The 17164-nt window shown below is 31.6% G+C and overlaps 1 protein-coding gene across 5 annotated transcripts in view; it reads right to left on the reverse strand.

The window, feature by feature from the left end:
• LOC127724557 (centrosomal protein of 162 kDa-like) overlaps window positions 1-17164 on the reverse strand; it is a 55257-nt gene that overhangs the window by 35864 nt on the left and 2229 nt on the right. For 3 of the 5 annotated variants that reach the window (XR_007992577.1, XM_052231539.1, XM_052231537.1), the window contains exons 4-13: window positions 16573-16730; window positions 15372-15386; window positions 11348-11411; window positions 10291-10327; window positions 9393-9442; window positions 8824-8879; window positions 7726-7914; window positions 7102-7138; window positions 6118-6276; window positions 4443-4472 (exon numbers count right to left, since the gene is read on the reverse strand). Coding sequence is in view for 4 of the 5 variants with exons in the window: in XM_052231539.1 (XP_052087499.1) it covers window positions 4443-4472; window positions 6118-6276; window positions 7102-7138; window positions 7726-7914; window positions 8824-8879; window positions 9393-9442; window positions 10291-10327; window positions 11348-11411; window positions 15372-15386; window positions 16573-16730 (795 nt within the window). In the remaining variant the exon portion in view is untranslated. The remainder of the gene's footprint in view (window positions 1-4442; window positions 4473-6117; window positions 6277-7101; window positions 7139-7725; window positions 7915-8823; window positions 8880-9392; window positions 9443-10290; window positions 10328-11347; window positions 11412-15371; window positions 15387-16572; window positions 16731-17164) is intronic. The other 2 variants (XM_052231538.1, XM_052231541.1) reach the window with 2 other exon arrangements.

Below are 17164 nucleotides of genomic sequence, written 5' to 3' on the forward strand. Positions count from 1 at the left end.
TAGAAAACGGAAACAAAAAATTTGTACTTGATCTTAGTTTTGTGGTAATGAATATTGTGTATAGGTTTCATAATGTTTGGTTGGGGCAAACTTAAGTTACAGAATGGAAACTAAAAATTTTGCAATCTTTCAATTTATAAAGGGGCATAACTCAATAATGGTTAAAGTGACACTACCCAAATTCAACTTGATCTGTGTTTTATCAGTGGAAGTCAAAATTAAACATTGCATTGTATAAAGCATTGATTGTAGTTGATTCAACTATAATAATGGACAAAGGAAGATAACTCCAATTTTAACAAGAGTGCACACGCTGAAATGTCTCGCCTTCTTTACTAACCATTGATTTTATGTTGATAGTCCTAAATACAAAGCTTTACTTCAAGTAACACATAAACTTAACATGATCCAAGAAAATGAGGTCAAGGTCAGATAAACCAAACGAGAAATACATGTACACCTTACAATCATTCAATAAACCAAACATAGTTGACCTATTGCTTATTGTTTCTAAGAAACAGTCTCAAACAAGAAAACTTTACATTGACCAATGAACCATGAAAATGAGGTCAAGGTCAGATGAACCATGCCAGACAGACATGTACACCTTACAATCAATTTAGGCATTAAATATAGTTGACCTATTGCTTATAGTATCTAAGAAACAAACTTAACCATGAAAACTTAACATTGACCAATGAACCATGAAAATGAGGTCAAGGTCAGATGATACCTGCCAGACAGACATATACACCTTACAATTCTTCCATACATCAAATATAGTTGATCTATTGCTTATAGTTGAAGAAAAACAGACCAAAACACAAAAACTTAACACTGAGAAATGAACCGTGAAATGAGGTCAAGGTCAAATAAAACCTGCGAGACTGACATGTACATCATAAAATATTTCCATACACCATTTATAGTTGACCTATTGCATATAGTATTAGAAAAAAAGACCAAAACTCAAAAACTTAACTTTGACCACTGAACCATGAAAATGAGGTCAAGGTCAGATGACACCTACCAGTTGGACATGTACACCTTACAATCATTCCATATACCAAATATAGCAGACCTACTGCTTATAGTATCTGATATATGGACTTGACCATGAAAACTTAACCTTGTTCACTGATCCATGAAATGAGGTCGAGGTCAAATGAAAATTGTCTGACGGGCATGAGGACCTTGCAAGGTACGCACATACTAAATATAGTTATCCTATTACTCATAATAAGAAAGAAATTAACATTACAAAAAATGTTGACTTTTTTTTCAAGTAGTCACTGAACCAGGAAAATGAGGTCAAGGACAATGAACATATGACAGACGGAAACTTCGTAACATAAGGCATCTATATACAAAGTATGAAGCATCCAGGTCTTCCAGCTTCTAAAATATAAAGCTTTTAAGAAGTTAGCTAACGCCGCTGCCGCCGTAGCCGCCGTCGCCATAGCCGCCATAACCCGCCGCCAGATCACTATCCCTATGTCGAGCTTTCTGCAACAAAAGTTGCAGGCTCGACAAAAATTACTTGACATTTTGAAGAAAATAAAAATTTAGCAATTTTTCCATTATAAAGGGCATAACTCTTGAACGGTTCAAGTTACACCAACAAAATTCAAACTTGATCTGTGTTTTCTGATAATGAGCATTGTGTATGAGTTTCATAACATTTGGCTGAGGCAAACTAGAATTAGCAATTTTTCCATTTGTAAAGGGGTATAACTCTAGAACGGTAAAAGTGATGCCACCAAAATTCAAACTTGATCTCTGTTTTGTGGTAATAAGCATTGTGTATAAGTTTCATAACATTTGGTAAAGGTAAACTAAAGTTAGAGAACAGAAACAAAAAATTCAGCAATTTTCCATTTGTAAAGGGGCATAACTCTAGAACGGTAAAAGTGATGCCACCAAAATTCAAACTTGATCTCTGTTTTGTGGTAATAAGCATTGTGTATAAGTTTCATAACATTTGGTAAAGGTAAACTAAAGTTAGAGAACAAAAACAAAAAATTCAGCAATTTTCCATTTGTAAAGGGGCATAACTCTAGAATGGTAAAAGTGATGCCACCAAAATTCAAACTTGATCTGTGTTTTGTGGTAATAAGCATTGTGTATAAGTTTCATAACATTTGGTTGAGGCAAACTAAAGTTAGAAAACGGAAACCAATTTTGGGACATACGTATGTACAGACGGACAAGGGTAAAACTTAATGCCCCCTCCGCTATGGCGGGGGCATAAAAAAATATAAACAAGTATTCTGAGAGTATTGCATGGCAATACAGAGTCCCCTACCGGTTAAAAATTCATTGTACTGGAACAAAATGCTAACTTGATCAATAAATTGTCATGGTGTAAACTATATAACAAATATCAAGTCAATATCTTCAGGCATGACGAAAACAAGAATGTGTCCATAGAACAGGGATGTCCCACTGGCACTATCATTTCCTATGTTCAGTGGACCGTGAAATTGGGGTCAAAACTCTAATTTGGCATTGAAATTAGAAAGATCATATCATAGGGAACATGTGTACTAAGTTTCAAGTTGATTGGACTTCAACTTCATCAAAAACTACCTTTACCAAAAACTTTAACCTAAAGCGGGACAGATGGAAGAACGAATGGACGGACGAACAAACGAATGAATGAATGGACAAAAGAATGGACTCACAGAATGAAAAAAAAATAATGCCTCTCTACTTTTGTAGGTGGGGCATAAAAAGTGTGGAAAACTGATTATTTAAGTGAATTTTTTCAAGTCCAAGGACAATAACTCTGCACAAAATCATCAGACAGGAACAAAATTCGAACTTGATCTGTAGCTTGTCATGATAAAACTATTTATTACATTGGTAGCAATGAATTAAATTGATTTCCCAGTCAAATAAAAACCGATAATTTCACGAGTGAAATAAACGTGGCTACTTCACTCTCTGACGTCATACAACAATTGGCGTTGTCAAGACGTCGATAACGTCGGATCAAAACAAATTGTGAATGCATAGAAAAAAGATATAGTTCCTTACATTTTCTACATTAATTTCATTAAAAAAAGCCATTTGCCAATGTAATGAAAAGAATAACTAATCAAAGAATTCAAATATCGAAAAATATTCAACTCGTGACTGAACAACACTGATAATTAACTCATGCGCTACGCGCATTCGTGAATTAATGTGTTGTTCAGTCACTCGTTGAATATTTTTCTCTATTTGAATTCTTCGATTAGTTATTCTATAAATACCAATTATGAAATCAATATCTTCAAGCATGAGGAACAAAAGTGAGGAAAACTGTTTAATATTTTAGTGAATTTTTAAGTCCAAGGACAATAACTCTGCACAAAATCATCAGACCGGAACAAAATGCTAACTTGATCTTGTTATTTGTCATGATAAAACTATATACCAATTATGAAATCAATATCTTCAAGCATGAGGAAAAAAGTGAGAAAAACTGATTATTTGAGGGAATTTTCTAAGTCAAAGGACCATAACTCTGCGCAAAATCATCAGACCTGAACAAAATTCGAACTTGATCTGTAACTTGTCATGATAAAACAATACACCAAATATCAAATCAATATCTTTAAGCACAAAGAAAAAAGTGTGGAAAACTGATTTGCCGTACTGACGGATGTACAGACAGCTGGACGGAGTGCAAACCTAAAGTCCCCTTCAACTAAAAATATCCCCTAAATATTCAAATTCAGCTGAAAAAAGTTTGTAAGTGTTATGATCTGAGATTTTCTTCTCCAATGCAGGTCATCAATGTAGGTCATGACCTGCATTTTCATTTTCAGAGGTTGACAGGTATGCCTGTTTTCATAAGCAAATTCTAAAAAGGACAAAATTAAGATAAATCATTTCGGTTTAAAATATTGCCAATATTTTTTATTTATATTTCTTGGAAAATATATTTATATCAGCAGCAATAACAAAGCATAATATTTCTATTCTTTTTTTTCTGGAAAATTTGAAAAAAATCAGACTGTCAGATCTGTAAACCATTAAATTAAAAACCCTTGCCTAATAAACTTAAATGTTAGCATACTGTTTTAGTCAATATTAACATTAAGTCAGTGTAAGCATTTTATAGTAGTCAATGTTTAATAGCATATCCAGTTTAGCATTCTAAACTACCAATCAACACAAAGAGTTAATACCAGTTCATATAAAGCATTTCGCAACAATTAATAATATTAATGTTACTGTGAATTTTTGCAAATTTGAGCATTTTGCACAAGTCAATGTTGATATTTGTGCGAGAAAATATTAACATTATTTATTTGTCATCAGGTCAATTTAGACATTATGCGCTTTTCAATATTTGTATATTTCTGGCCAATCAATGAAACATTTAGTACCAGTCAATGTAAGCAGCAATAAAACATTTAGTAACATTACACAGATCTAGTAACATTACATACCAGATATTTGTTTACTGCTTCCTGATTGTTCTGAACAAAAATAATTCTAAACTTTACACATACTTTGTTATAATTCTTTTTTACCTTGTTAGAAAATTTACAGCAACAAAAAAGTCATTTTAAGGATGTTCGCTACTCTGTTTCAAAATGACAAGCTTTTTAAAAGACTGTTATAAATTGATAGTATATAAATAAAGGAACTAAAAAGCAGACAAAAATGAAGGGTCCGTGTGCTTGTTAACAAGATATAAGCCATTGAAAATTTGGCAGGAAGTGATTCTCTCTAGATTTTTCATACATTTAACATTGGCACCTTTTTTCTTTCAAAAACTATGAAAAAATAACAATGATTTTATAAGATTTTCAAAGATGACATTTTAAACTATATGTAAATCAAATTATGGAAAGAAAAGTAGGGGTTAGTGGGCAAAATTTTTAATGGCACTACATGCATGGATAAAACCAGAGGATTCCGAATATCTGGCAAAAATTCAAAAACAAGAGGAGCGAACATCCTTAAATGCAAAATTCATCAATATTTGTGTAGGATAGACATACACGATTCTACCTGGAGCCAAATTCCAAGGGACATAACTGCATAAAAAGAAGGTCATCCCAAACAAAACCACAGCTTAATCAGTTACTATTCATTATATTTGTACATGTAATACAGCTCAATATCATTTGGGTATTCATGGAAAAAATATATGGGAGAATTGTTTTTTTTTACTATGGGTAATCTATAAATCTATTACAAATGAAATAAAAATTATGGGTGATGGGTATAAAAAAGGCATTGTCTCCCCTCCCCCACACCCCACACACATACATTTTTTCCTGGAATAGCCCTTAAGCTAAATAAATATTTCTATCCAACTATTGCAACTTTGAGTGTCAGAAAATGGACAGAAAGGATGGACACACATGGTATTACTTAATGCCCGAAACACTGCAAAAGCATAAAAATGGCATACTTTATATCATTTGCTATAGCTAACATATAATCCTGCAATGGGAGTTCGTATTATTGCTTTATTGATACTCGTCCAGTCACATTATTTGCATTAATAAAAACCACACAATAATTTTTGAATTTACAGTACCTGAAACCATAATGAATATTGAATAGAAATACTCAGTTAATGCTTTCTAAAAAAAATTTTGCTTTATATGAAGTGATTGTCATGTCATTATACATTTATATTGGAAGCAAAGATGTTGGTATAGAAAACAGAGCTACCCACCTTCATACAAATTTAAAGTGTGATGTGAATTTCATTGAGGATTAATGACAAAAAAGAATTAAAACATTCAGAGGAATTTGTGTTTCTATTTGCAGTATTCATAAACAGAATCCATTGGAACTCAGCTGTTTCTTAAAATCTGGATAAGTCATGGTGTCTGTAAACAGCCGATGTAAACTATTTATTCTGACATTTATAAAAAGCAAAATAATGAAACACGAAAAACATGATTTAACACATGATCTCAGATGACCCCAACCTCTGATATGTCGTATAAATATGTGGGTTCCTTCTGACTTCGACCTACTGACAAGCGATTGAAATTGCATTTTAAGAACTATTTTGTGGAGTTGGATGATAAAAAATCTAGAATTACTTCATTTCAGGGATGGCTTAGGAAAACAGAATGGTTGAAAGTTTTAAAAGTTTACCTGTTCCTGTTTTCATGGATGTTGGTTGAGAATGGCGAGCTGCTACGTGTCCATCCACATCATCAAACACTTCCTTGGCCTCTTCTAGGGTATTCTGTCCTACTTTAGGGGAAGTCCCAGTAGTGTTCATTGTCGACTCCATAGAATCCATTAAAGAAACTAAAAAACATAGATCAAAGACTCAAATGGATGGGTTGCAAAGAATGTTTCTTAAACAACAGAGAATGTTCTATACTGAACAATTAAATATTTCAAAAATTCCTCAAACAATTCTATAATAGCAGGTGCACAACTTCAACATGTGTGCAATCTTCCTGTGAAGTTTCTGGGATTTGGGTTGAAAACTGTAGGAGGAGTTGATTACACAAAGTTTATACCTTTTTTAATAAATTTTGCTGAAAAACCAGAATTTTTGCTTCAGCTTGTACAATTTTTGTGAAATGAGTCATTGAGATCACGGAAATATAAAAACCAATCTACTTATATTTAAGAAATAATTCATGGAAGCCATAGATTTGTTGGACATTTACACATGGCCTGTGCCGTGATATTGGAATTTTATCCTGAGCGTTATTGGAAAACATTCAGCTTTAGAGTTTTCCTTTGTATTACGTCATGTTATGACATGACGTTAATGCGCCAAGATCATTCATAAAATTTGGCGGAATTTTATTTTATTTTGATTTTATACATTTTTTAAGCTCTTGTGCATTAATTATTTTTGTTATGCCAAATAATAGGAATAACGGTTCTGTAGTTTCTTTTTCAATTTCAATTTGGACACAACGAAATCGACATAGTGTTTGCACATAGGTTATGATACATGTGGATTTAAGTGGGAGGTAAATAGTAACAGCCACCAATATGCACATCTCTGAGTCTGCACTAAGTATAGACATATCGAGAATTTTATCACGGTGTTGTTTACAAAGCGAAAGAAGCACGTCATATTAGAATGTAAATTTAACAATACATAAAACCTACCTTTAGATAACATACTTGGCTTCTGATTAGATGTACCCTGGAATATAAAACAAAACTCAATTTTCGACTGCAATAAAAGTGCTGTGTCTCTGATTTTGATTTTGGCAAAGTTGATTGTGTGTCATGAATTAATACACCACATTTCTTTTTCATTCCATTACAGAGTTTGTCTCCCTTGTTGTGTGGAGGTTGTAGAAAGATTCCCTGTGTATACAGAATTAACAACTTAAGACTTTTCCTATGATACTCAAAATAAACTGTCCTGGTAGTATTACATAGTAAGCAAGCATATTTTGACCCTGCTTTCAAAATTATGAGCCATCCTTTTTATCCTTATTCTAGTTAGTGGTCATCCTATTCTTAGCTGTACTGTGCAGTTTTTATAAAGTTTAATTTTACGACATATGGTGTAGGTTGGTGAAGGGGAGGGTTGTGGGATAATACAATTAATTCAACCGACCATATTTTGCACATGCACATATTTTCTGGACCTTGTGTTGTTCATTGTTGTCTGTGTTTTTTAGGAGTTAGGTGTTGGTAGTCTGTGAAACTGTCAAGTATTTTTGATGATTCCTGTTACCCTTTTTATAAATTACATCCCTGTTTATTTAAATAAAAACCTACCTCTGTTCTCTCTGACATTTCTCTGTATGTTTGAGGTCTGTTTACCACTTCATCCTCCTCAATATCCTCAAGGGCTGCCAGTGTTGCAGCCCCCCTTGCTGGCCCTTCTGGTGATAATGTGTTCCCTGTAGTCCCACTCAGATCTTGGTTCAATCTTCCATAATCTACAGTACCTTCACGTTCCATATCCTATAACCATGATAAAAGTCATCAATATAAATCAGTTCATGATTTCCAAATTATTAATTTAAGTCAGATAATCACTGTACAGTTCTTCAATTACTTAGGTTTTTTAATCATGAAAAGTGTATTGTGTTAAATGACAAATATTTAAGGGTTATTTTCTTGAGCATGGTATTGAAACCTATTTTCTGTTTTTGGTAATCACAATTTCTATCTATTGTGGGTCTCCAAGAATTTGTGAAAATCATCTTTCAAGGGCAATAACTCCTATAAGGGTTCAATTGATGATTTTTGCAATGTTGACTTATTAGTAGATTCAATGGCAACAACTTCCTTAAGGGTTCTTAATGACTTAATTGAAGATCTTAATTTGATGAACATTTTTCCTATGGAAAAATTCTCTCCATCTTCTATATAGTATCTGCAAAAAAGGGTAAAAATCAAAATTCAAAAGCAATAACTTCTATGAAGGTCAATGGACGATTTTTCATGTTAACTTATTTATAGATCTTAATGTTTTGGTCATTTTTACTGTTAAAAACTTCTCTCTATCTATTATAGTTTTCAAAATAATAATCAAAATCATTTGAAACTTGCTAAAAGTTCACATAAAGAATTCAGTAATGGTCAAACCCTATTAAAGTCGGCAAAAACCATAGGTCTTTCTTTTCCCAATTAAAATAAGGATGTTGTACACCGATTTTACGAAAGGTAAGAATGAGCCCAAAGTAACTTGCACAAAAGGCCTTAAAATTTCATTACTGGAAGACAACTTCATACAGTTTGGACTAGGTAAACTTACTTTAACATTGTTTTGGGATTTAAATCCCTTAACTTAAACGTGCCTAACAATCCACAATCTGGTTGTATTTATTTCATACTACTCTCCACCGTTACTGATAAATTTTAAAATACCTTGAAAAATTTCTCTTTTTCTGCGATTTCATCAAGTGTATCAAAACCTGGCTTTCCTGAAAACAAATTATTCAAAAGTGCAAATAAACATGACAAAAAAACTAAAAATTTTATGACATGTATAAACAAATTTTCATATTCATATATAAAAAGAAAGACGAATTATGAATATAATAATATTCATCCAGCTCACAACTTTTTAAATTGTAATCAAAAATCCAAATCAAACCAGATAGAATGCATCTTTAAATTTTTCCATTGATGAATGATGAGCAAAGTTTGAACAGTAAATTAAAATACATTGGAACTATCAAAATTGGAATTTAAAAAAAAATACATTCTGTGGTATAATTTTTTTCAATATTTGGATTATTTTTTTTGGATTTCATTTAAAAATGACAGTGTTGATAACAAAATTGACACATGAAGCTTAAGTCTGCATTCATTTGGTCACAATTAATTAATGAACCTTTTCAACTTCACTATCACCTGATAAATATTTCTTATTACTCAAAACTCTATGACGTCCCCCCCAAAAAAACAGGGAATAAAGTATGTCAATATCTTACCTGTACCATTCCTGGACCCATAACTGCTGTCATTCTTAAGGTGAATCTTCCTGAAATTTTAAAATGAAATACAGATAAAATTGTACTATTTCTGAAACATGACCACATAAACCTGTGTTACACATACATCACTTTCACTACCTAAGATGTAAGATTAAAGATTTTTCACATATTCATGCATTGAACGTTCATATTTTCAATCTTTTATACTTTTGTCATTCTAAATTTTTGGTGATGAGCATACCTGATGATTTTTATTCCAGATATACAAGAAAAAAGTTCGAGTTTCAACCCTGAATAAAATTGAATGTTTTGTGTTTAAATTAATATAAAAAAACAAAGAATTTAAGCAACATTTTGTAGAGAATGTATCAAAGATTTCACTTAGGCCACCAAAAAAATATACTAGGTTCTCAGGCCCAGACGCATCCCTAAAAACACACCTGCGTAGACAATTTTTATTTTCTTCAAAATCCGGAATTTTTTCATATCCTGTCTGATATTGAATTTATGTTTATGAATAACTTAACAGAGTCATCTGTGCGCTTGAAAAAAATGTAAAAGTTATGTTTCTATTAAGGCTGTTAATTAACATTGACTAGACATCGTAGAGTGGAGCGATATGACTTTAATTTCTTGCCAAATCTCACATACGAGCAAAGTTTTGATGCCATGGTGCATCATATTCAATTTTTCCTCAGAATGTAACTTATATCTAGACAGCTGAAGTAGTGGATTTGATGAAATTTCTCAACAAAAAAAGAAAGACAACTTTCTTCTTCTGAAAAAAAAAGGGCCTCCCTCCCTCATCCATATTTTAAAAAAGTGGCCTGAGAACCTAGGCATTTTTTTCTTGTCTAAATGTAAGCAAGTTGTAAAATTGATAAATAACACTAACCTGTCCTTTTGGCTCTCTTCTTCAGATTTCTCAGAAACTGAAAAAAAATCAAACATATAGATAAATATATCAGTTTATATACATATAGTTTTAAGACAACTGTTATCCAAACCCATTTAAAAATTCATTCCATAAAATGGTTTAACTCTAAAAACAGAACATTTATCATTATTCAGGATCAATTGGCACATCTAGTTATATTAAGTATTATCTTCAATTTATAATTTTAATTTTTTATGGAAGTAAATAATTTTTCTTTAGTATCTGTGCAGTACAGTATATTTCACAAAATGTTCATACAATGCAAAGGAATTCATTCAAATTTCCCTGAGGAAACAGGTCTAAATAATCCTTTTTTTTTAGCATGCTTTTTTGTCACCAGGAAGGAAATCCTAAAAGAATTGAGAAATGATTCATGTGCTTTTTTGTTTTGCATGGGACATTGACATTATTAAAGAAATGATGCATTTTTATATCCTATATTTGATGACTGATTTTACTGTTCAGCAAACATGATTAGCATTTTCTAGTTTATTTTTACCAGCTTTATATTTAAATGCTGTGGATTAATTTACTTCCATGTGTACCAATATTCATTGTATGAAGAAAACTAGAATTTTCAAGAAAACTTAGTTTCCTGTTTTTCACAATGGAGGATTTAAGCTTATTACCCTGTTCTCAGAGATTATAAATTTCTTGATCTCCTCACCTACGATCGGAAATTCACAAAAATAAGTTCCCCATAAATGATAATAAATCCACAGTATACATTTTCAAAATGGCCGCAGCAAAAATCAATTGACTTCTGAGGGTTTCTGGGAAAAGACAGACATAGCATGTGTAATGATGGGGAAAGTTGACAGTTAATCCTATTAATATTTTCTATTAGAAAACTTATTAATTCTTACATTTTCTTCTTTGATGCCAAGTAAAGTATTTTATTACATTATGGAAAAGAAAGAATTTAATGCATACATTCATGACAAAATTACTACATGTACAATCAAAAACTTAAAGCATATCAAAATCAAACCAAATTTTTATCAATATTACATACTATCTTCTAAGCTGTCTTTACTCATTGATGCATCTGCTTTACCTCTAGGACCTCTTGTTTTTGTCTAAAAATAGAAAAGAAATTCACTCCATTATATACAGATCCATTCTAATAAACAATATTTGTTTTTTCTGTGCTGAGATCAAAGAAAATTTGTGTATGCCCTCTTACAATCTTCTCACATCACTCATCCTTACCCATCAGATACAGAATTGTATACATTAGCAAGACAATTATTAACTTAGATGGAAATTCATTTACTATGAACTGATTCCTTAATGGAGTTCTGATTCTTTAATTGCTGATAATATTCCATGTTGACAAGTATTAATCAAATATTAAAAGTTTATAAATATTAAGGATGTTCGCTTGTCATGTTTTGGAATTTTTGTCAGATTTTCGGAATCCTCTGGTTTTATCCATTTGAATGCCTTAAAAAATTTTGCCCACTAACCCCCATTTTTCTTTTTATAAATCTTTTACATGTATAATCATAAGCCATCTGTAAAAGTTTTATAAAATTTTTGTTAATTTTTAATAGTTTTTGAGAACTTAAACTTGTCAATGATAAAGCTATGAAAAATCAAGAGAGAATATTTTCCCGCCAATATTTCAATGGCTAATATCTTGAAAATAAGCACACGGACCTATACTTTTTTTTCACTCTTTTGGTTCCTTTAATAGTCCCCTATCAATATATACTAGAGCTATGAAAAGCTTGTTATTTTGAAACTGAGTAGCGAACTTCCTTAACATGATTAAAAACCAATCTAACAAATTAAAAATACTACACAACGTACTTCGGGTAACAAAATTCTTAATTGCCTGAAACAAAAACAGAACAAACTGTGGATGATAAAAATAAGAGGAATAATATCGTAATTTATTAAATCATAGCAAAAAAAGTCAAGAGAAAACATGGAATATCTAAACTAAATAATAACTGAAATATAAAAAAAAAATACAAATAAAAAGTAATGCAGAAAGATGTCTTGTCTGTTTTTCACCATAATTAAAATTATAAAGTGTGATGTACATCCATATGACATGTAATAGATAATTCTATTTGGATCAACTAAATTATGATACATTTTGTATTTTATTTTAGGGAAGTTGTAAAAACAAATCCATGTCTTGAACAAATGTGATTGATAACAACATGCAGGTTAGGACATGCTGTGGAGATAGAATCATGAACAAAGATGTGTGAATGTTACATAAATGTGTCATGAATAAATACCGTAACTACTTTTCATGAGTCCAGAGATTTAAGATATCTTCCACAATTGTGAGAAGAAAACATCACAAGATCTTATAAATTTCTAAATGACTGCAGTGACTTGTAAAGTTTTGAAAATCTTTTTAATTTAGCAAAGTAAAAATCTTCCAGTCAGATAATCTTTAAAAATAGTGTGGTTAAAATTTAGAACTGTCACATGTACTGCTGATAATGTGCCTGGCTTACTGTGGGGCTAAGATGTAGGATCATCACATGTACATGTATGTCTGGAAATGCAAAAGGCTTTCTATATACGTAAGCATCTTACAAAAACAAAAGTCTTAGTATCAAGTATTATTGACCCTCTCATTCATTTTGTCATTTTGTCATTTTAATATCAAATCTCGAGTATATTAAGCATCACATCATTAGAGATCAAATTACATAAGCAATTATATGTATCTATATAGAAATATATATATTAAGACAGAATTGTGCAATATGAAGCATAAATAGTGAGTAATAAGATTTCATAAAAAGATTTAAAGTAGGCTGTGATATACACAACCATAACTTTTACAATGGTGCCTAGAGATGAAGCTGTAGATGGTTAAATTGTCAGTGACTGGCCAGACATACCTAACCACGAGCAATACAGCCTCATGTATGGAATATCAAAGTAAAGCTTATTGTTACAGATTTAAATCTTTAAAGGGATAAAATTGAAATACAATTATCCGCCTTAATTATTAAGTTTTCCTTAATATTCTACATGCTCTCTGAGAAGTCTTTATATTGCAAACACGTTTAGAAATAATTCAATAAATGTGTGGTAAAGATAAGATGTCTTTATTTATGTTTATGATATAAAAAAGAAGATGTGGTATGATTGCCAATGAGACAACTCTCCACAAGAGACCAAATGACACAGAATTTAACAACTATAGGTCACCGTACAGCCTTCAACAATGAGCAAAGCCCATACCGCACAGTAAGCTATAAAAGACTATGTTTATGACTATTCATAGTCATGAGGATGGTTATTTAAGACAAATGGCAATCTTCATTTTTTATTAGTTGATGCTTATGGCAGAGGAAAAGAGAGCTTTGATACATGGCCTATCTAATGAAACATGTGATGGATACAATGACATTGTTTTCATATTTTCAATGAAATTGATCTTTTTTTAATAAAGAAATCACCCTCATGACTGTAAGAAATTTTATGAATCATACATTCTATGGTAGAGAAAAATATGATATTTTTTTATTCATTTTATCAAGTTGGATGCTCCATATTTCAGTTTTGTAACTTTAAATAAAACAAAATCAACGTAAGAAATTCATGAGTGTTTAATGCTGATGGTAGAGAAAAAGAGAAGTTATATATATTACTCATGAAAGATAGAAGATAAATATGTAGTAGAAATGTAACTGATTTAACTCCCTAAGTTTGATCATCCTTGCCTGATGTCAGAGACATTACGCTGTATGATAATCGTCAAGCCTCATGTTGATACAATTAGCGAAAAAGTCTTAACAATGCTTAAGGAACAATACTCTTTTACCTCTTTGTTAACATGATGTCCGTGACCTATAGTTAACTTCTTCCTCATTTGGTGTCTGGGGCGAGTTGTCTTATTGGCAATCATACCACATCTTCTTATTTTTATATCAACCTCAACACACACATTTTACACTTATTGCACTTTTATGGCTTGACTGTGGGCTTCTAAAGCAGTTGGTTAAAATTTCAGACCAGTTGAACAGTTTGGTTTGATAAAACAAATTGCAATTTAGTCAGAATTTTGAATAAACTGCAATAGGTGGAGAGCAACACTTACAGTCAAGTCACAGTAACATTTCCGTGACATGACTGAAAGAGATTAAAAGTTGTTGATTTGAGATCTTAAAAAAGACTAGTTTAACCTGGTCACATGTTTATGAGCCTTCCCAAGTCTGGAATCTTGTCATTACATGTGCTTTTTTTTTGTAACATCTTAATGTGTTTTTATTTTGAAGAATTTTTTTTTTGATAGATGATCTTGGATGATACATTTTTTTGTATTTTAGATAAATTCACAGCTTTTATCAACACTGGGTGATTAAGACAATAGATTTATATTGTATACATGTAGGTACATCTTAAGTTGAAACCCTATTTTGAACTGTAGAAATCATTAGATTTTTGGATGTTGCTGGGTTGCTGTCTCATTGATTTATGCCTCACTACATCTTTTATTCATATGCAAATGTAACTGGCAGGGCAAGGGTTGTGAATGTACTTTACAGAAGATTGAAATTTTGAAAGAAAAAAATCACAGTCTTTGCACATGTATCCCATTGATATAAAACAATTGTCTTTGCCATCAGGTTTGGAAGATGTATACACTTAGTCATCATCACCATGAAAATACCTACATTTGACAACAGTACACACACTAGTACTGAACAATGAGATTCAGGTAAAAATCAATCCAGGTGTGAATGCCAGTGTTAGTGGGTGATTGACCTGTATTTTCTCCGTTTAAGTTATACACAAATGTATATGACAGAGTAGTAAGTTAGAGTACAATCACCTTCAAACACAAGCAATCACCCTGATTTTACAACAACAGTGATTTTTGGCTGAATTTATTGGAAAAGGATTAGCCAATCAGAGATCTGAAAACTTCTGGATTTGAGATATCGACCCTGTCTTACAATCAAGATCTAATTCAATGAATGAACTTTTCATGGTTAATTTGAACTAAGTGTTGATAAGAAAGAATAAGATATGATATGATAAGTCAGTGTACTACTTGCCTTGAAATATGGTTTCTGGAAGAAACAGCATAAAACTAAATATCAAATGCTTCAAATAAAAACTATTGTGCTAAACTATGTAAACACTTACCACTAAAATAAACAAATCACAATATCATTGTTCTATAAAATGTAGGACTCTGAGGTATGATGGGGATGCTGAAGTGCAATGGTCTGCGCTAAAGTGTGATGGTTTGTCCGCTGAAGTAAGATGGTCTATATGACCTAACTTACAGTTTTGTAAAAGAGAGATTGTCCTTTTTAATTTTGCTGAATGTAGACATATTTCTACGTTAACAGTTCATCTTTAGTTTGTTCCTCTCATGAGTTCTTCGTTTACCGTAATATTATAAAATGGAGACTCTGTCTGCGGATTAGTATGTATTTATAGTACACCATGCTCCATCGTAAATAAAAAAAAAACTACTGTCGATTTCGAAAATTAAAGAATCAGCTAAAGTTGCATTTCAAACAAAGACCTCATTTTTCAGTCATTGAAATTAGTACTGGTTTTAATGGAAAATAACCTTTGTCAGTAGCGTTAACCTATTGTATGAATGTTGGATTATTTTTGTTGTTACATTTAGGACTGGAAATGCAATGACTATTTATTATGACTGTTTTAATTTAAACGAGTTAAACTCTCGATGATTTACTTTAAAACCTGAAAAGCTGCTTCTTGCAAACAAATTTACTTCGAACTACATCGACATGTGAACATGAAAAACATTGAAAATATAAGTTATGTAATCCATATTGCACTTCAGCTTTACCATGTTTACCCCCAACATACTTCAGGTACTAATCAACAAGACAGCATCACAATGCCATCATCGCACTCAAGTGTGATCAAAAACGCATTTCAGCATCAAGCCATTGCACTTTAGCGTGACCATTGCTGTTCTGAGTCCTTTCAACAATTAATGTCTGATCAGTGATGCTCAAGATATTTCAAGGCTCACAAACCTAGGGTATATATCATGTATATACAAGTCATTTACTATCATGATCACAAGACAAAAATTGTTAAAAGCGGTCAATAAAAAATGATTTCTAGAAATGAATAACTCAAACATAATTTGTTTTCTATTAAAAAAATGAAGTAGCAGCTAATACATGTACCATGATAATACAACAATTCTCTACCTAATAAAATATTTACTACATAAAGTCCTCTTTCATTAAATTTTAATAAATTTACCTCTTTTTTTGTTTTGGCTTTTTGTTTATCATTTGCTTCTATAGGAGATGGCTTATCTCCCCCTAAGGAACTCTTCAGTGGTGTTGGTCTATCATCACGGATAGGTGTACTGTGTTCTGGTTCAGGCTGTTTCTTCTTTAGAAAACTTTTACCAGTACCTGTAAATATACTCATGTTATTCTGTGTATGAAAAGACCATTGAAAATACAATTTCCAGCTAGTGGAGAGTTGAGTGCTCACAAATATGTTTAACCACTATTTTTTTTATGTGCCTGTTTCCTGTAAGCACCCTGTTATTTAGTTTCATTGGTTGATGTCTGCAATATACATTGTATTTTTAGTTTATTGTATGAGCATTTTAGACAGTTGCTTTTTCCACATTTTAAGCCACAATCATTGTGTCTCAGAACTCACTTAAGGATAGCTGCCTCATTGGCAAATATACCACATCACCTTATTTTTTCACATTTATACAATGTTCATATATCAAATGCATATAATTTCAAATAAAGTGACATCCTGAACATGCATGAAATTTTTACCGCTGGATATATTATAAAAGCATGAAAAGCGAACAAAAGTCATTAAAATG

Source organism: Mytilus californianus, unplaced genomic scaffold (genome assembly GCF_021869535.1).
Source record: "Mytilus californianus isolate M0D057914Y unplaced genomic scaffold, xbMytCali1.0.p SCAF_14, whole genome shotgun sequence".
NCBI classification, from domain to species: Eukaryota; Metazoa; Mollusca; class Bivalvia; order Mytilida; family Mytilidae; genus Mytilus; species Mytilus californianus.